The sequence below is a fragment of the Dermochelys coriacea genome, chromosome 6 (assembly GCF_009764565.3).
Source record: "Dermochelys coriacea isolate rDerCor1 chromosome 6, rDerCor1.pri.v4, whole genome shotgun sequence".
Taxonomy (NCBI): Eukaryota; Metazoa; Chordata; order Testudines; family Dermochelyidae; genus Dermochelys; species Dermochelys coriacea.
Genome location: NC_050073.1, coordinates 35,652,706 through 35,671,728, shown reverse-complemented (window position 1 = coordinate 35,671,728; position 19,023 = coordinate 35,652,706). Strand labels below are relative to the sequence as shown.

Below are 19,023 nucleotides of genomic sequence, written 5' to 3'. Positions count from 1 at the left end.
GGGAGAAAAGGATTTGCCTATCACACAGTCTATCACACTAAAATATCAATGCTGAAGACTAATTTGAATTTCTTTCTACTCAAAGGTATAAAAAGTGACGCAAAAAAGGTCAATTCCTGAAACCAGTTAAAGGGAGATTTAAAAATTCTTAATATTTAAGACAGTTGAATTTTCATAGAGAAAATAACTGAATTCAGCTATTCCACACTCATGCTAACAGGTCCCAGAGGGTATCATCTTCACACTAACTTATTCCCCTATGCAATATACAACACTTAAATATTTGGTTCCCAAGTTTTTTCCTATATCCTTCTGTCAAACTCTTGAGAAAGACTTTCACTACTGCTAAAAGTGAGAAAGCAAGAGAAAATTTGTTACTCTCTTTGCTTCTCTGTGATGTATAAAAGATAATGAAAACTGTTTTAATTTGAGATGAAAAAAATCTGTGTGTTTTCACATTAGAAATTCAGGTCTGGTCTTCCAGAAAAAATGCAGATTATGGATGACTGAACAATTAGTAGGTTTAGGATTTAAAATACCATGGGAATGCAGCTCATTAAGAACTCTTCTTGATGAAGTTTCAAGATGCCCACCCGCTTCTGTTCAGGGCTGTGAAATTCCCTATTCACATTCCTGGATCATTCAAGAAAAGCCTTCACCAAGGTAAGACGACTAAATTTGATATTTCTGATATATCTAAAGCAATAAACAAAGCAGAAAGGGTTTTAAGATAAACCCTTTCAGGGCTTTCTTTGTACAATATAAAGCAACAAGAAAAGAATCCACAAACCATTTCTTCTAGCCCCTATCTCAGGTCACCTTTAAAATGAATTTGTGTCAGTGTTAATTTAGGTTCAACTACATTGTTAGAAACATGTATAATTCTGCAGTTACTTTGAAGCTGTCTGTTCATAGCATACATGATGCATTTTAAAGCAACATTTTGGCAGTATTGCTAAGTAATCCAATTTGTATGTTGATGCTTGTCAATGAAGTCAGAAGGGAAAAGAAAAAGAAGCAAATTAACTTATTACACTCAAGTCTACAATTAGCAGATAGAATTGTTAAGGTAGAAATGAACAATGCAGGTTTTTCACTTATATCACTAACTATATAGGTTAGTGCAGAGAAAGTTATTAGAAGAGAATAGGTTCAAGTTTAAAATCAAAATTTTGGTTTAAAAAAATTGACTGATTTAAGAGAAATCAAGCTTAAAATGTAACATGCTCTGTCAAAATACTAAACCACATTTGTTTTTCTTCATCTTTTTGAAAGATTTAATTCTATCCTCCATTTATTCTACAGGTCAAGAGTAATTAAACCCTCTATATTCATAACTATAGTTAACTCAATGCAGACTCATTCCCTCCCAAGTCATCATGTAGTATGTTACTGAAATACCACCCGAGAGGTAGCTGTATCCTAAATTGTTTACACTACAACTGTATTTGTGCTTATATATACGACTAATGTGTTCACTAATTAAAAGGTATGGCATTAAATAAATGACGAGAGTATTTCTGTCAGGCCATTTCTGCAGAAGATCCAATACAGAAGTGGCTTGAGGCTTCTTGCTTTAATACAATGGCGGCTTCTGGTGACCCAAAAAGCAGCACAGATCGGGTCTTAAGTCAGGGGCATCTCCAGTGAACAGTAACAGTTCTAAATAGGCACTAATGATCCCAGAGAGAGAGTTCTGATGATGAAGTCCTGAGGCTATGGTCTTGATCCTGCAACTTAGATCTGCATGGCTGCAGAGGATGGACTTAGTTGCAAGATCTAACCTTAAGATTGGATAGGAGATACCCACACATGAATGTATTAGCGTACACACACCCACACGTCCTATCAGCTGATACCTCACTAACTTCTACATATGATTGAAACAGTGCCAATTATAGGATATGTAAACAGAGTGAATATTGGAATTTATGTTGCATATTTTACACACAAGTTCAGCAGTAATTCAAGTACAGTATGCAAGATTTTCAGTTACAACCGACTCTAGTTTTATTGCCTTACCTTTAAAACTTTTATCTAGTGTCAGAGCTAATTTGGACACAATTTATATGATATAGTAAGGATTAAGCAATGTGGTTTGCCACTCAGATTCCTACTCACCAATCTGCAGAAAATTTATTTATTCTGAGGTTAAACTAGCTCATTTATCATCTGAGGAACAGCAATCCCCTGCATTAGAGGAGTTTAACTAATAAAAGACTTGTCTATATTTATCAAAATATATAGCTTAAGAATGCCAGTGAAAATCATGTGTATCAGGATAAACTATCAATTACCTACAGAAAGTTAAAAAAAAATATAATCAAAATATCCATACAAATAATTTCATGGCATGGCATGAAATAAAGACTGTTTGGATTGGTCTTTGGGCTTATCCAACTGGAACAAAAAACTGTTACTATTTATGCATATAAAAATAGTTATGTAAGTTAGTTGGACTTTTGATAGTTTAGTCAATATTTATGCATAAACTATGCATTTTCAAGACATTTCATAACAAATATTCTTCCTTCCCACACCCTCCCTGGAAAAGACTATTTCAGAGACACTCAAAATATCCTAGGAAGCAAAAATATTAAAGATTCAAACATTCATAGAAAATAATTCAAATCAGTTTGTACATACAAGCAAAAAAATGAGCTCTAAATAAATGACACAGGAGGCAATAAATTGACACGACAAGTAAATAAAAGGCTAAAGCACTCCAACACCATTGAAACTGTTTTAATGTTGTTGCAATTCCATAATGCAACAATCATCAGCTCATAAAAAGACCCAAATACTCGAGAATTCATTTTAATTGCTCTTTTGCACCTATTTTACAAAATAAAGGCAAGATATCTTTAAAATCCTCCTTTACCTGGATTTGTTTATGTGCCTAACTTCAGTTATGTTTATCATAGAATGTAAACAAATTCCTATTAAGTGTTATATAAGAAAGAATGTTAAAATATTAACCTCTGCTTCAATGTACAGTTTCCAGAATCTGCCAGAACTGGGGAACTGGGCAACAAGGCGTTCATAGGTCTTCCGTGCTTTGTCTATAGGTTGATTCTAAAAAATTGAAAACCAACAAACAGCATTTACAATATTATGATTTATGTAAATGTTTATATTGACTTCCAGAACCACATAGCGTGAGTGGACCCATAGATAAGGAAATGTAATCCTATGTCACTAAACCTGTGCCTCTCGAATGAGAATGCTCCAAGCGTCAAGGTCATATGGATTCTCTTCTAATTTCTTTTCAGCCTTCTTCACTTTTTCTGGAACATATTCAGCAGCCTAGAGAAAAAAAAACAAAGTAGGAGCGTAAGTGCCTATAAGAGTCTGAAGAGTCCAATACTACCTATAGCATAAGTTTAACGTCTTTTGAAAATACAGCATTTCAAATATTGGAATTTCTCATCTCCGCTGTTACACTGAAACAACTGAAGTAAAATGATTATTTTAATGTAAAGTAAGTTTTCCTACAGAAACATTAAAATGTATTTCCCAACGGCAAACTTCAAAATGTGATGGCTCACTGCCCAAACTAGAAGAAATAAGTTAAATAATATTATAGTGTAAGGCTATGTCTACACTGCGCACCTTACAATGGCACAGCTGTGCTGCTGCACCCGTGTCATTGTAAGGTGTGCTGTGTAGCCACTCTACCCCTGACAGGTACCACCTTCAAAGAGAGGCGGTAGCTTCATCGCCAGGAACACAGCTCCTGCCGACAATGCAACGTCCACACCCGCGCTTTTCGTTGTTAAAACTTTTGTCATTCAGAAGGGTGTTTTTTCACATTCCTGAGTGACAAAAGTGGCAATGCAGACATAGCCTAAGTCTATAAGCTTGCTAAAAAGTGTTCTGTATTTGTAATTCTATTTAACTGATTTATTATGGTTCTTAAAATGCAAAAACATGAATTTGAAGTTTAATTATTTTTACGATACAACTTAAGTGCCAAAAAAATACAGTTAATTAAGTTAACGTTGCAAAAAATACATGGTCGTACTGCATATCCTGCAATTTTCCTCTTAGCAAGTTCAGTACCAAACTTTCAAATTGCCATACCTATGTTAAATCAAAGCCATTAAACAAACCAACTTCTTTGAGGACCATTGTTATGTTAAACTACAAATTCAGCTGACTTTGAGGCTGCTTTGTTCAAACAAGTGTGTTTAGAAGTTATTTCTTTTAACAGTAGGTAAGGTTCTCACCAGCACCACTCTTCAGTAACACAAAACTGGTGAAGTGATTTGCTCACATTTTCCAAAAACAGTTCAATTTCAGTCAAACAAAATATTGAAACTTTCAGCCTAAGCACTGGATGTTTCAGTAAGTTATGTCTGTGGAAAAAAAGGGGTTATGATAAACTGTTTTTCAACCATAACTATTACTAAAAACTTGGTATTCTGTTATTTCTTTTCAAAATTTAGGTCTAACTACATATTTTACACAATACTAGTATATTTAAATACTTGACAACCATTAGCTTGCTAAGAGTTGTAGCACTAGACAATAGCGCTAGAAAAACTTGAAAGAACAAATGGGGATTTCCATTCTGTAGTTTACTTGGCATTAGATGGTTTAAAAAAAAAAATACAGACCTGCACAACCTAGGATTACAATGAAAAGAAAATAGGCAGCAGACATAACACTTGGCTATGGAAGAACAGCAGCTATCAGCACTTCATACCATCATTCACACTTACTAAAGCAGATGATGACAAAGCAGCCAAGAAGCACAACAAATACTGACAATACATTGTTTCAGAGTAGCAGCTGTGTTAGTCTGTATTCGCAAAAAGGTACTTGTGGCACCTTAAGAGACTAACATTTATTTGAGCATAAGCTTTTGTGAGCTACAGCTCACTTCATCGGATGCATTTCATGAATTAATGCACATTAGTGCGCTTTAGAAATCACACTCCCTTAAGAGTGCATTACCCCACCAAAGTCTCACTATTCCAAGAATATAAATGGAGTGAAATAATGGACCCCTTTGGAAGACCATATTCTGAGACATGGAAAGGAACAAGAACTACTGTTAGGATAATTTGCATGAGATTTTTAAAGCCTCAACGAAATACAAAATTCTCAAAACAATTGTTTTAATTAGAAACAAAAAAAACAAAACCCACACACTTTGTATGTGCAACAAGGCTGAGTTAATGCCAGTGCAAGAATCTTAGCTTTTTATTTTCATTGTTTTTTTGTTTTTATTTTTTTACTGTGCATTTCAAACATATATTAAGGTTCCTAGGACCACCTGATAGCTTCAAAAAGATGTATTTTAAAATGTTTTTATTCATTCCGTGCTACCAAGTTTCATAATGCCACTTACATATTAACAATATATAATGTCTGAAATTCTTTAACTATATGAGCAAAATTTGATTTTCATTAAAACTCTATGGAGTACCAAAAACAAAGAAAATGTCAGGGAATACATACTGACACCAGGAAGAAGGGGGGGGGGGGGGAGGAAGAGGGAGAAGAAGGGCCAGTAGAGAAGAGAGAAGTCAGTGATAGATAGTGCTGCCACCTCTACACAGAGATCTTGAATGTGAGTCTTTCCCAACTAATTTCCCAATTAACCTGCTCCAAATTCACAGCAATTCATTCTGGGACACAAACACCACGAGAGCCTAAAACATACCTAAAATGGTTAGTGTCATGAAGCAAAATCATTTTAGTAGATAGTTTTTAAAAATTATTTGACTACAGGTGATGGAAAACAGGAGGGGTTTATAAATCTAATTTGTCACATCCCTGCTCTTTCAAAGTTTGACTTAAAGTGCTGTGTATTTACTGAGAATCACAAAGTTTCTATTTAAGTCACCACTTAATTAGCTTGGTTTGTGCTTTAAATTTAAAAGTTCAGTTTTACAGAACTTCCAAATGGACTCCTTTTGGGAAAATATATACAAAGTTTGTTTCTTGTATTTGGAATTTACAATGAAGTCACAAACTTCACCAAAGCTTAGTTCACAGACACCTGTTTTTTGCCGTAGTGAAGTTATGAAACGACATGATGGGAATACAATTTTTCTCCTGGCAAGTATTGTTTTCTTAGATGACACTATTGTTAATTTAAACCAAGTAAAATTTGTTAGTCTGACTATGCTATACAAGCACAAAAACAACATGCTATTTTATGAGGATTTAGTCTCTATAAACCTGTCTGTAGAGAAACAGGGTCCTTTTTAGGTTGGAGGATGGGCTGTTAGCACATCCTAACAATGACCCAGTAGACTTATGTAACTCAAATAGCATGGTGCAGGATCATTGTGAATTTGGGGTAAGAAAAATTACACTTCATTGTGCTCCTGATGTTTTAACCCTTTAAAAAATTTAAGTCAATTTGACCTCTCAAAATGGCAAACATTCACTCAGAGCAGTAGCTGCTGTATTGTAGTTCCCTATTTCGCTACAGAAGGCAACAAAGGAGGCAAATTGGTAATTGGTCTCTACTAACTGCAAATATGTAAGACCCTGCCCATTTTACAATTTTTAAATTAAGTTATATTTTAAAGGTAAAAATTCTTCTATTATTTCCTATTCCGACCTGAAACTAATTCTCAGCTTTGTCAGTAACATTTCTAAATATATTTAGACTGAAGGAGCGCTCTGAAATTGAAATCTATTTCCTACTTGATACTGTGGGAGTATGGAAACTAGAAGTATGAGCGGTACCAAAAAAAAATTTCTTCCCTCAAGCAGAGAAGCTTTCCGCCTTATCAGTGCATGGATTCTGCTGGAGCTTAATTGATACTGTTTGACCTAAAAGTTGGAAGTAAGATACCACCACCTACCCTGAGAAGCAAGCTGAGTAAGCAGTTCCAAGGAAAGGCATTCTTGGGTAAGAGCAGCCCATTTCAGTGTAATTGTGTACAGTCATTTTCTCCTGTATAGTCAATGAAGCCCTTACGCCACAATCAGTTACACATTTAACTTTACACGCAAGTAATTCCACTTAAACAATGGAATTACTAAAGTGTGAAAAGTTAACCATAAACATAACTACTTGCAGTAAGAGCTTCAGTTAATCAGTTTCTCCTTTCATTTGTGTGAAGTTGAATTTTTTTTAAATAGGAAAATCCCGATAAGTCAAACAGATAGAAACAGTTGTACCTACAATTAATTTTAGTTTTCGGATGACTCAATTTGAAGTTCATGAGGACCTTTTCAAAAGATGATCTAACATGTTAATTCAAAATTGAGTTCACCTCGAAATGGGTCAAATGCTCCACCGAGTCTGGTTAATGTGGGGAAAAAAACAAGCCATATTTCAGGGCTAAACTTTATTTTGAATTTTCCTTGGCAAGTAATTTCAAGGAAAAATTCATTCATATCCATTTCTACATTGTCATCAAGAGCACTCAACAGTTTGACCCTCAAGTTCCTGATCCTCCAGCACAGTAGACTCCAAAGTGCATAACAGAATCAAAACCCAAACAACTCATTCACATTTGAGCTCAATTTGCATTTACTGATTGGCAGTTTAAAACCTCCTCCTGTTCATGTGGTTTAAATATAGTTAAACTGGTTCACATGGGCAGGACATCAGTTTAAACAATCATTCACAACAGCTGATTTGAGCTTTTTAAAAACCACAACTACTGTGACTAAGGCACTCAAAAAAGTTAAGTCAGCCCAACTATGTCCCTCAGGGATGTAAAAAATCCACACATATGAATGATGCAGTTAAACTGACCATCTAGTCCAACCTCTAACTGTACAAGTTTGTTTGGACTCTACTTTTTTGATAGCTTGAAGAAACTTAATTGTAAAAAAGCAAATGAGGCTTACACCTCATCCCCCCCCTTGTGAGGCTATTCCACAGATCTCAGCATTTGGACTACTTTTTCGCCTTAATTTCTTCCCAGTACACCTAGGGCTTATTGATAAATATAACGAAAGCAGGGAATTGATTACAAACAGTTACACAGGGACTGGAAATAACTGTCTGCATAACCAGGCCAAAAACTTCAATAATCCATGGTTTTAGCCATACTGTAACCAAGACCTCCACTTATATGTAAGTGTTAACAGCACTTTGTTATAGCCCTTTGTGCCATCCTAAATATCTTCCCCTTTGGGGTTTACCTTCTAAATACCTCTACACTTCTATCTGCTCTACCTTCTGATCCCTCTTAACACTGCAAAGTTAAATTTCACTTCCCATGCTACATCACTCAAGACTAGACAGCTTTCTGTAATTTAACTGCTGCCACACATTTTTAAAGTTGCACTTAAACTAAATAAGATTTTATTTAACACTGCATATAGAATCTGGGAATGGAAGAGACAATATAAATGAAGTAGATTAATCCCTGCTGTAGCACATATACTAGAGCTCTGTCCACTGACTTTTGTATCCAAAATAAATCAGATAACGTATAACCCTGACTGTATATTTGAAAGGGATCTAATGCTTAAAAAAAAAAAGTGGCAGAAAAATCTCTCTGCATTTCAATGAAGCTGAAAGGTCACAATCATGATTTCTTAATAAACTTTTCTATGGTTCTCAATGCCATCGTATCTGAGCATCTTGCATTCATTCTCAAAATGGGGAAGTAACCATGAAGCAAACAAATGACTTGCCCAGGCTCACACAGTTTGTGGCTGAGCTGGGAACAGAACCCAGATCCTCAAGTCAATCTGAACCCTAAAGCCATTCTTCCTCTTTCGGCTCCAAAGGGCTAGGCTGTACAAATACATAGGGAAAAACCTCCATCCCCAAAGAGTTCACAAAAGCAATAAAAGTGTGAAACAAAAGGATGAAGGGGGTAGCACTAGGATTGTAACAGTGCTAAAAATCACACATTAGGAATCAGTTATGTAGGCTAACTACAGTACAACTTGGTAATGTTTAAATAAAAAAAACCCTTCCTTAATATCAGATATACCCAACTGCCGATGAATTTAGCCATCATTAGTAAGCCAGTTGCTCATAGGTGTCACAGCCGAAGAGGGTCTCAAGGAGGCAAATGAATGAAGGCAGAACAGGGTGGATAAAAATTTTTAATTAAGTTAAATGAACTTCATTTTTTAAAAATAAACCTATTTGAAATTATGACACCAAAAACGAGGAAGTTATTTAACAGAAAGTAAAGGTACAGTGCCAAAAGTGAGCTGTAGCTCACGAAAGCTTATGCTCTAATAAATTTGTTAGTCTCTAAGGTGCCACAAGTACTCCTTTTCTTTTTGCGAATACAGACTAACACGGCTGCTACTCTGAAAAGTGCCAAAAGTGAAATCCCTGCAAGATGCATGGAAACTTTTAAAAGACACCATAATAGTGGCTCAACTTAAATGCATACCCCAAATTAAAAAATATATTAAGAGAACCAAAAAAGTGTCACCGTGACTTAAAGTAAAAAAAAGCAGTGAGACACAAAAAGGCATCCTCTAAAAAGTGGAAGTTAAATCCTAATGAGAAAAAATAAAAAGGAGCATAAACTCTGGCAAGAGAAGTGTAAAAACATAATTAGGAAGGCCAAAAATGAATTTGAAGAACAAACTAGCCAAATTTCAGAGTAGCAGCTGTCTTAGTCTGTATTCGCAAAAAGAAAAGGAGTACCTTGCACTCCTTGTGGTACCTTAGAGACTAACAAATTTATTTGAGCATAAGCTTTCATGAGCTACAGCTTACTTTTCATCCGATGAGGTGAGCTATAGTTCACGAAAGCTTATGCTCAAATAAATTTGTTAGTCTCTAAACTAGCCAAGACTCAAAAAGTAATAGCAAAAAAAATTTTAAGTACATCAGAAGCAGGAAGCCTGCTAAACAACCACTGGGGCCACTGGACGATCAAGACGCTAAAGAAGCACTCAAGGATGATAAGGTCATAGTGGAGAAACTAAATGAATTATTTGCATCAGTCATCACGGCTGAGGATCTGAGTGAGATTCTCAAACCCAAGCCATTCTTTGTAGGTGACAAATCTGAGGAACCGTCCCAGATTGAGAAGTTGTTAGAGGAGGTTTTGGAACACACTGATGAACTAAACCGTAATAAGTCACCAGGACCAGATGGTATTCACCCAACAGTTCTGAAGGAACTCAAATGTGAAATTGCAGAAATACTAACTGTAGTTTGTAACCTATCATTTAAATCAGCTTCTGTGAGAAATGACTGAAGGATAGCCAATGTGATGCCAATTTTTAAAAGGGGCTCCGGAAGTGATCATGACAACTATAAGCTGTCAAGTACCAGCCAAACTGATTGAAACTATAATAAAGAACAAAACTGTCAGACACATAGAATAACATAATTTGTTGGGAGAAAAATCAACATGGTTTTTGTAAAGGGAAATCATGCCTCACCAGTCTACTAGAATTCTTTGAGGAGGGTCAGCAAGCATGTGGACAAGGGGGATCCGTGAATATAGTGTATTTAGATTTTCAGAAAGCCATTGACAAAGCCCCTCACCGAAGGTTCTTAAGCAAAGTAAGCTGTCATGGGATAAGAGGGAAGGTCCTCTCATGGATCTGTAACTGCTTAAAAGATAGGAAACAAGAGGTAGGAATAAATGGTCAGTTTTCAGAATGGGGAGAGGTAAATAGTGGTGTCCCCCAGGGATCTGTACTAGGACCAGTTCTATTCAACATATTCATAAATCATCTGGAAAAAAGGGGTAAAACAGTGAGATGGCAAAATTTGAAGATGATACAAAACTTCTCAAGAGGACTGCAAAGAGCTACAAACAGATCTCATGAAAATGAGTGACTGGGTAACAAAAAGGCAAATGAAATTCAATGCTGATAAATGCAAAGTAATGCACATTGAAAACCATAATCTCAACTATACATATAAAATGATGGGATCTAAATTAGCTATTACCACTCAAGGTATGCCCACATCTTGAATACTGCATGCAAATCTGGTCGCCCCATTGCAAAAAAGATATATTGGAATTGGAAAAGGTTCAGAAAGGGCAAGAAAAATGATTAGGGGGTATGGAATGGCTTTTGTACGAGGAGAGATTAATAAGATTGGGACTTTTCATCTTGTAAAAAAGACAACTAAGGGGGGAGGAGAGCAGAGCAGGAGAGAGCAACCTGTGGCTCCTGAAGAGCTGCACGTGGCTCTGAAGTTAATATGCGGCTCCTTGTATAGGCACCGACTGCAGGGCTGGAGCTTTTGGTGCCAAGTTTCCAATGTGCTGGGGGGTGCTCACTGCTCAACCCTAGCTCTACCACAGGCCCTGCCCCCACTCCAGCCCTTCCTATTCCCTCCCTTGAGCCTACCATGCCCTCACTCCGCCCCCTCCCCCCAAGAGCCTCCTGCACACCACGAAACAGCTGATCAGGAGGTGTGGGGAGGGAGAGGCGCTTATCAGCGGGGCTGCCGGTGGGTGGGGAGGTGCTGGGAGCAGGCGGGCAGGGGGGAAGCAGGAACTGATGCGGGGCTGCTGACATATTTCTGTGGCTCTTTGTCAATGTACATTAGTAAATTCTGGCTCCTTCTCAGGCTCAGGTTGGCCACCCCTGTGACAGAGGGCTATAAAAATCAAGACTGGAGTGGAGTGAAGTAAATAAGGAAATGTTATTTACTCCTTTTCATAACACAAAAACTAGGAGTCACCAAATGAAAAGACTAGGCAGCACATTTAAAACAAAGAAAAGGAAGTATTTTTTTCACACAACGCAGAGTCAACCTGTGGAATCCCTTGCCAGAGGATGTTGTGAAGGCCAAGACTATAACAACATTAAAAAAAAAAAAGAACTAGATAAGTTTATGGAGGATAGTCCATCAATGGCTAGTAGCCAGGATGGGCAGCGATGATGTCCCTAGCCTTTGTTTGCCAGAAGCTGGGAATGAGCAACAGGGGATGGATCACTTGATGACTACCTGTTCTGTTCATTCCCTCTGGGGCACCTGGCATTGGCCACTGTCGGAAGACAGGATACTGGGCTAGATGGACCTTTGGTCTGACCCAGTATGGCTGTTCTTATGTTTCATCCTAAGGCCTAAACTTACTATAATCTACTAAAATAATTTCCATTAAATAAATATTCAAGCCATACATATTTGCTGCCAAAGTTTTAAGTAAAGGCAAACCACTGAACCAGTGGAAGTGAGTGGCTAAGCATCTGGAACCAGGGTTTGTTGAAGTGCTAAACAGTTTTTGACAGCAGTCGCCTCTTATTCAGATGAAGGAATATTTTCAGTTTATCTATCTAGTTTAGTTAAAAATTAAGAAACAGATTGGGAGTTGAAAAACAACTCTTTCCTCTTCACATCTATGACTAAAGAGGATGCGATCTACTACTTCTAAAATCTTGGTAACCAGAAACAATCAATTCACTTTACTAACTACTAATGATACTTCCTGTTTAAGTAATCAATTAGTTTTAAATGCAACACATTTTGATACACTTTCTTCTTATGCATCTCTAGCACTTTTAAGGCTGTTTTATTTAACTAAAAAAATTTAAAATGCCATTTTTTGTTCAATTTTTTTAATTGAATTCCAATTTCCATCCAAATACAATTTGACATATCACTGGCAAAATAAAATAAAAATCCATGTGTTAGTCACCATTTTCTAACAATAAAAAAAATAAAAAATTAAGCATCAAAATAAATATACGTTATGCTACATAACTGCTTAATGTGTACAAACACAGTATTTGCTAAATGGGGGGATAAAGCACTAAGTGTATGTAAAGGCCATAGTTAGTTGAAAAACATGTTTTAATGGTTACCAACCCATGAGAATTAACCTCTCTTTAGGAAAAGAGCTAATACAAAACAAGACTAAAAGGAAGTATTTAAATCAATGTTTCCGTCTTGGGGATTTAAACCATCAAAATAATCCACTTTTAGGTTGTGACTTTACAGATTAGATTAGCAATTAAATTAGTGTTGCTTATGTAAAGGCAGTGTAGACAGAATAGATATTTGTCTATCTATCAAGATTTGTGGGAAATGTGGACAAACGGATGCTCCAAGGCTAGCACTATTGACTAAGCAGATAAGAGGCACAGCTATAAGGCAAAAGATGACAAGCACAGAAGAACACATATGCAGTGGTTTGAAGGTCACAAAAAGTGAGGGGGAAATGGGGAATTAATGTAAAGGTCAAGGAGAGAACAATACGGGTGAAATTATCAGGTTTTCAGGCAAATATGACCTTGGGGATACAATGCATTTTGTATGAAATGGAGGAAAATTGTGTGTCAGGCAGATTAGAGTTGCAGTAATCAAAAGAGGAGACATTGAGTACCTGGATGAGAGTTTCTGATGTCTGGATAAAGAAGAAGCGTCAGATCAGAGGGATGTGGAGAAAAAAGGAACAGAATTTAGACAGACGCTAGATGTGTGGGGCAAGGTGCAGGAAGAATTCAGACATGACCTACAGCTTAGTAGCCTGAGTGACACAGAGGCTGACAAAAGAATGCAAAGATTAGGGTGAGCTTTGTGGGGGGTGGGGGGAAAGGAGCTCTCTGGTAGACAATGCTGTATTCAGTCCTTGGACCCACTACAGTCCCTCTCAGCTGTATATGGATTTGGGGATAGTTGGGGATTCCAGTGGTGTAGCCAGCTGTACCATCTCCTGCCCAGCCATCAGTATAGGGGAACAAGTAGAGGCAGACCTGCATGCACTTCAGCAATTCCTAGCTGGTAGTTGGCCTTCAGAGGCATCTAAAGCTAGGGCATAGCTTAAAATAGTACTTAAACTTCTCTACACTACCTTGAGGTGGCAACCTGGAGGGAGGCAACCTGGCACCTAGCTATCCCCCTAATCAAAGAGCGGTCACACCTCCTTTGTTGCACTCAGTGGAAACTGGATACAGCAGAGGATATTGAGCACACTAAGTTTAAGTTGGCAGTGAGACATCCAGGACTGAGAAAGGAGGGAGCACCCTGACAACAGTCACTGAAGAAATAAAAGAGGTGGGAGAACAAGGCAAGGACAATATCGCTGAAGCCAAGGGAGTTCAAAAAGGACATGTAACTGTATCAGCAGAACCAAAGAGGTCAAGGAGAATGAGAATGAAATACAGAGGCCTTGAGATTTGGCCAGAAAGGGGTTGTGAAATACCTTGGTAAAAGTAGTTTCCGTATAGTGGAGGAGGGGAGTGAGTTGCAGGATTATTTAATCATGTTATTCTCTGTGGTTTCATTTTTACCTTGAAAACCTTTTAATATTAAAATGTATTCTGTTATCATTGAAATGGAAATCACAGAAATTTTACATTGATCCAGGGAACAAAACAGAATCCAATTACACTTGCACCCTGGTAAAATTGTGTTACAGATACTTTATTTGTGGTTAACATTTTCAAAAGCACTAAAGAGATTTGGACGTCCAAGTCTCTTAGATTACTGGAAATTTTACCCAGTACATTGAAGAAGCTGTGCCCTGATCTTCGGATTAGATCCACATGGTCAAAACCCGGTGTGTGCACAGAGCCCCATTGAAATAAATGGGTTTACCAGCATGGATACAGTTAAAGGATCATGGGATCAGTAAGAAGCTGAGTTAGAGCAGTGAGGAAAATATTAGCAACCTTTAATATAAACCATACAAGCTTCAAAACCTTATGTGAAATTAATGCTTTAGACAGGCTATAAAGAACACTCAAACTGGATAGGCTTAAAGGCCTGATCTCTGAGGTGCTCATCACCCTTAACTCTCATCGGGAATAGCATAGCCTTGTCTACACTAGGTAATTTAAGAAATAATTACATGGTAATACCAGTGATAAAACTAGTGGGAAATCTAATGCTGACAACAGTCCAGTGGGATCTAGCGTTTTTACCATCACACAAATTAATCTTGCTAACAGCAGCTTTACCAGCGGTAGATAGCTCATGGACATTTTCCCCTACGTTTCTGTACTGCAGACAGTGTCAGAGTTGAGGATGCCCTTCAGGACTTGGCCCTAAGGTGCTAAACTGAAATATTTTTCCCCTTTATACAAGATTTACTCACATGTAAACATGACTAAAATTCGCAAAAAGAAAAGGAGTACTTGTGGCACCTTAGAGACTAACAAATTTATTAGAGCATAAGCTTTCGTGAGCTACAGCTCACTTCATTGGATGCATTTGGTGGAAAAAACAGAAAACAGAAACAGAGGACTCCTCTGTTTTTTCCACCAAATGCTGTAGCTCACGAAAGCTTATGCTCTAATAAATTTGTTAGTCTCTAAGGTGCCACAAGTACTCCTTTTCTTTTTGCGAATACAGACTAACACGGCTGCTACTCTGAAACCTGTCATTACTAAAATTGATAACCTCATGACTACCTTCCACTCTCATGCTACACATCCAGCGAGACCCGACAGTTCTTTGACTGTGGAAATCTTCAAACGCATGGCTACACAAGAATAATTATACCAGGAAGCTTACTTTTAGAATGGTTTTACCCCTACTGTGGGCAGAACATTATTTTTAATTTTTCATAAATGACTTTCTAATAGTCTTTGCAGTGATGAAAGAGGTATACCATTAAGTCACTGCCCAGTAATTTTGCCTTGTTGAAGTTTCCATGAAACTACACTAAAAGTTATTTCCAAGAGCTAACGCTTCATTAAACAACTTTAAAACGCGCAAACGGTTATCAGTATAATTCCATTCAATTTTTAAAGAGAAACACTGAGATTTTCCTATGTAATGTTGCATATTATAAAATAATTAGAACATAAGAACAGCCATACTGGGTCAGACCAAAGATCCATCTAGCCAGGTATCCTGTCTTCCGACAGTGGCCAATGTCAGGTACGTCAGAGGGAATGAACAGAACAGTGATGCATCCCCCGTCGCCCATTCCCAGCTTCTGGCAAATGGAAGCTAATAGCCATTGATGGCATTCTTTTTTGAACCCTGTTATAGTCCTGGCCTTCACAACATCCTCTGGCAAAAAGTTCCACAGGTTGGCTACACATTGTATGAAGAAATACTTCATTTTGTTTGTTTAAAATCTGCTGCCCATTAGTTTCATTTGGTGACCCATAGTTATTGAGTTATGAGTAAATAATGCTTCCTTATTTACTTTCTCCATACCAGTCATGATTTTATAGACCTCTATTATATCCCCCGTCATCTCTTTTCCAAGCTGAAAAGTTCCAACCTTCTTAATCTTTCCTCATACAGTAGCTGTTCCATACCTCAAACCATTTTTTTTTGCCCTTTTCTGAACCTTTTCCAATTCCAATATATCTTTTTTGAGATGGGGCGACCACATCTTCACACAGTATTCAAGGTATGGGCGTACCATGGATTTGGACAGAGGCAATATGATATTTTCTGTCTTATTATCGACTCCCTTCTTAATGATTCCCAACACTGGTAGCTTTTTTGACTGCTGAAATTTTACATCAAAGGTAGACAAGTATGGGAACATCAGAATTCCTGTTGCAGTGAACTTTACAAGGAAAATGGCTGCCAAGAACTGCGTAACTGTGATTAAGAAACTTTCCGTATTGGTTTCAATGGGAAAAGCAGTGAATTTTGAATATGTATTAGATCAATTTTGCTATATACTTTTGTGAAGTCCATTTTAATTTAGCTTGTTTTAATTTATTTTACTTTACAGGCAGACAAGATTTGAGAGCTTTATGGTAAAATAGATAACGAGGTCCCCATTCCCCCCCCCCCAAGAACCGGTGTTCCTTTGAAGTGTCTCCCTATAACCTAGCACTCACTTCCTCCACTACCAAAGCCTGGGCGAGAAGTGGGGGTGACAGTGCTGACTTGCAGGGAAACTTCTCTTAACTCACACCTCCATTAAAAAGTAAGTTCACTAAGAAGGAAAGAGCAGAACCATCAACTTGCTTAAGTACTGCATCTATGTGGTCTCCATCTCCTCTGAGCTTGTTTCCATTACTCCTCCCTGCTTCAGAAACTTTGGGTTTTCCCCGCAAAGTGAGTATGGATTTAAAATATAGCTCTGACTGGCAGAGCAGGCTCTTCAATACAAGAAAGAACGAAAGAAAGCTGGAAAGTGAAGAAAGCATTTCATAGTAACACCAGTTCTAAGGGGGATGATGTACAATACCAGATTGTATCTGCCTATAAAATAAACAAAAACAAGTTAATGAAAAGTTATTTCTCACAACAGCACATTAAACACACAATGAAGTTGATGTAAACGTAATTAAAATGAGGTATTTGCCGCACAAAAAGCAACGGGGAAAAGATTCCCTCCATTACAAATCTGTTCAGGGGAAAGAAAACCTCTATCGAACAAGTACGTTTTAATATTTTCATTGTTAAATGCGTTGATTAAAAAGTTTTTTACATTACTCAAGACTCAAGAGTACATTACTCTTCTGAAATTTAGAAAAGTCACTAGAGTTTGTTTAAAAGGGCACAATCTCTTAGTATAAGCCCAAAATTTAAAATTTATTTTAAAAAGACAAAAAAAAATTTATTTCTAAACAGCTTAATTGGGTTTCAACTATCCTCTGGAGTCTAAAACCGAGGTATTACTATTAGTGCATAGCATCCAAAAACGGAAACATTACACTTCCTATTGTCCAGGTTGACTCGAAAGAAAACGTGCTTGCCAACATGGATGGCAAAAGCCAATTGTAAAAAGTTGCTTCGGTTTAACTGTCTAAAAGGCCAGCACCCACCGTGAGCCGCATGTAAGGCGTTTCCCGACTGTATTTGGTTAAATATGGAAGTCTGAGGTTTCGTACAATGTGTGGTAGGGGTAAGGCGAGAACGGGCCCATTTTTTGATTGTGCCACCATCCTACAGTAAGGCCTTGCAGTTGGTCGGGGGAGCCCCAAGTCTAAAGGGCAAAAAAACCGCCTGTGCTCCGCGCTTCCCAGAGCCACTCCTCCCACCCACCTACCAACCTACCTCCCCGCTGCTCCCGTGCACACGCCCTGCGGCTCGGCCACCCAGCCACAGAGGAGGCCCGGCCAAGCTGCTTACCCAAGGCCTACGCGGGCGCGGGTACCCCCTTCGCCAGCCCCGCCCCCGTACCGCGCTGCCCACCCCAGGCCGCTGTCCTTAGGGGACCGGCCTCGTAGCTCCCGCTCACCTGGTCGCCAGCGGCTCCCTCTCCAGACATGGCGGGTTAAAACAGGGCCGAGCAGCGGCCCCCTAAGACAGATTAAAACTCTTTAAAAAGCGACCAGCGCTGCGGCGGCGTCCCGGGACCCGCCAGCAAAAACGGCCGCCGCCGCCGACTCTAACAACCCACGGTCCAGGAACAAAATGGCCGCCCCGCCGCCCCCGATCGGCTTTCACGGGGGGGGGAGGGGGAAGGAACGGCACCGCGCGGGGGCTGCTGGGAGGCCGAAGAAGCAGAGCGTATGCGCGAGGACTATGGAGCGCGGCGCCGCGCTTCGCGGAGACGAGCGGAAAAGGAGAAGACGGAGGGAACAGCGTGTCACGCACAGCCTCTGACCTCAGCACGCCGCAGCGAGGCGGAAGTGATTGGTGCGTGTACATAAGTGGGATGGGTCGATGGAACGAAGCAAAAGGCGGCTCCCTTGGGTGGGCCGAAGGAAGCAGCTGGTACTCTCCCGACCTCGTCGGGGTGCCCTCGTGCATTGTGGTATCAGCCTCCGCTTTCCCGCGCTAACTGTTAATGAAGAGCAGCCCCCCTCAGAGCTCGTTGCGCCAGACGAATGGCCTGGCTGTGGTGCCAGTCAGAAGAACCAGGATCACACCTACGAGAAGTAGCTGCAGCCCTCTAGCCTGAGGGAGAGGGGACAAAGCCTCCTTGGGGCCCCGCTTCCCTCCGAATGTTTCACGCTCACAGGAGAGCCAACAGCTGAGGACCCCGACAAGTGGTAAAAACACCATCCATCATCTCCCACCATCATCTGGCTGAGTTCCCCAATGCACCAACATCACCTACATTTTATATAGAGTGAGCTTCAGCCACTCGCATCTCATCTAGGCCTGGATCACTGGGCCAAGCATCTAACTGCAGTGGCAGGGTCTGGTGAGATATAGCGCATGAGCATCAGCACAGCAACCTATATTTCCTCTTTAATCCTTTCAACATACCTGTATACATATTCAGCAAG

General features: G+C 39.0%; 1 protein-coding gene across 1 annotated transcript in view; it reads right to left on the bottom strand.

Annotated features, from left to right (window-relative positions):
• CSTF3 (cleavage stimulation factor subunit 3) overlaps positions 1 to 18,406 on the bottom strand; it is a 71,820-nt gene extending 53,414 nt beyond the window's left edge. Inside the window, exons 1-3 of the mRNA XM_038404372.2 lie at positions 18,027 to 18,406; positions 3,205 to 3,306; positions 2,980 to 3,075 (exon numbers count right to left, since the gene is read on the bottom strand). Coding sequence (XP_038260300.1) covers positions 2,980 to 3,075; positions 3,205 to 3,306; positions 18,027 to 18,056 — 228 coding nt within the window. The 5' untranslated portion in view covers positions 18,057 to 18,406. The remainder of the gene's footprint in view (positions 1 to 2,979; positions 3,076 to 3,204; positions 3,307 to 18,026) is intronic.
• Positions 18,407 to 19,023: the final 617 nt, after the last annotated feature.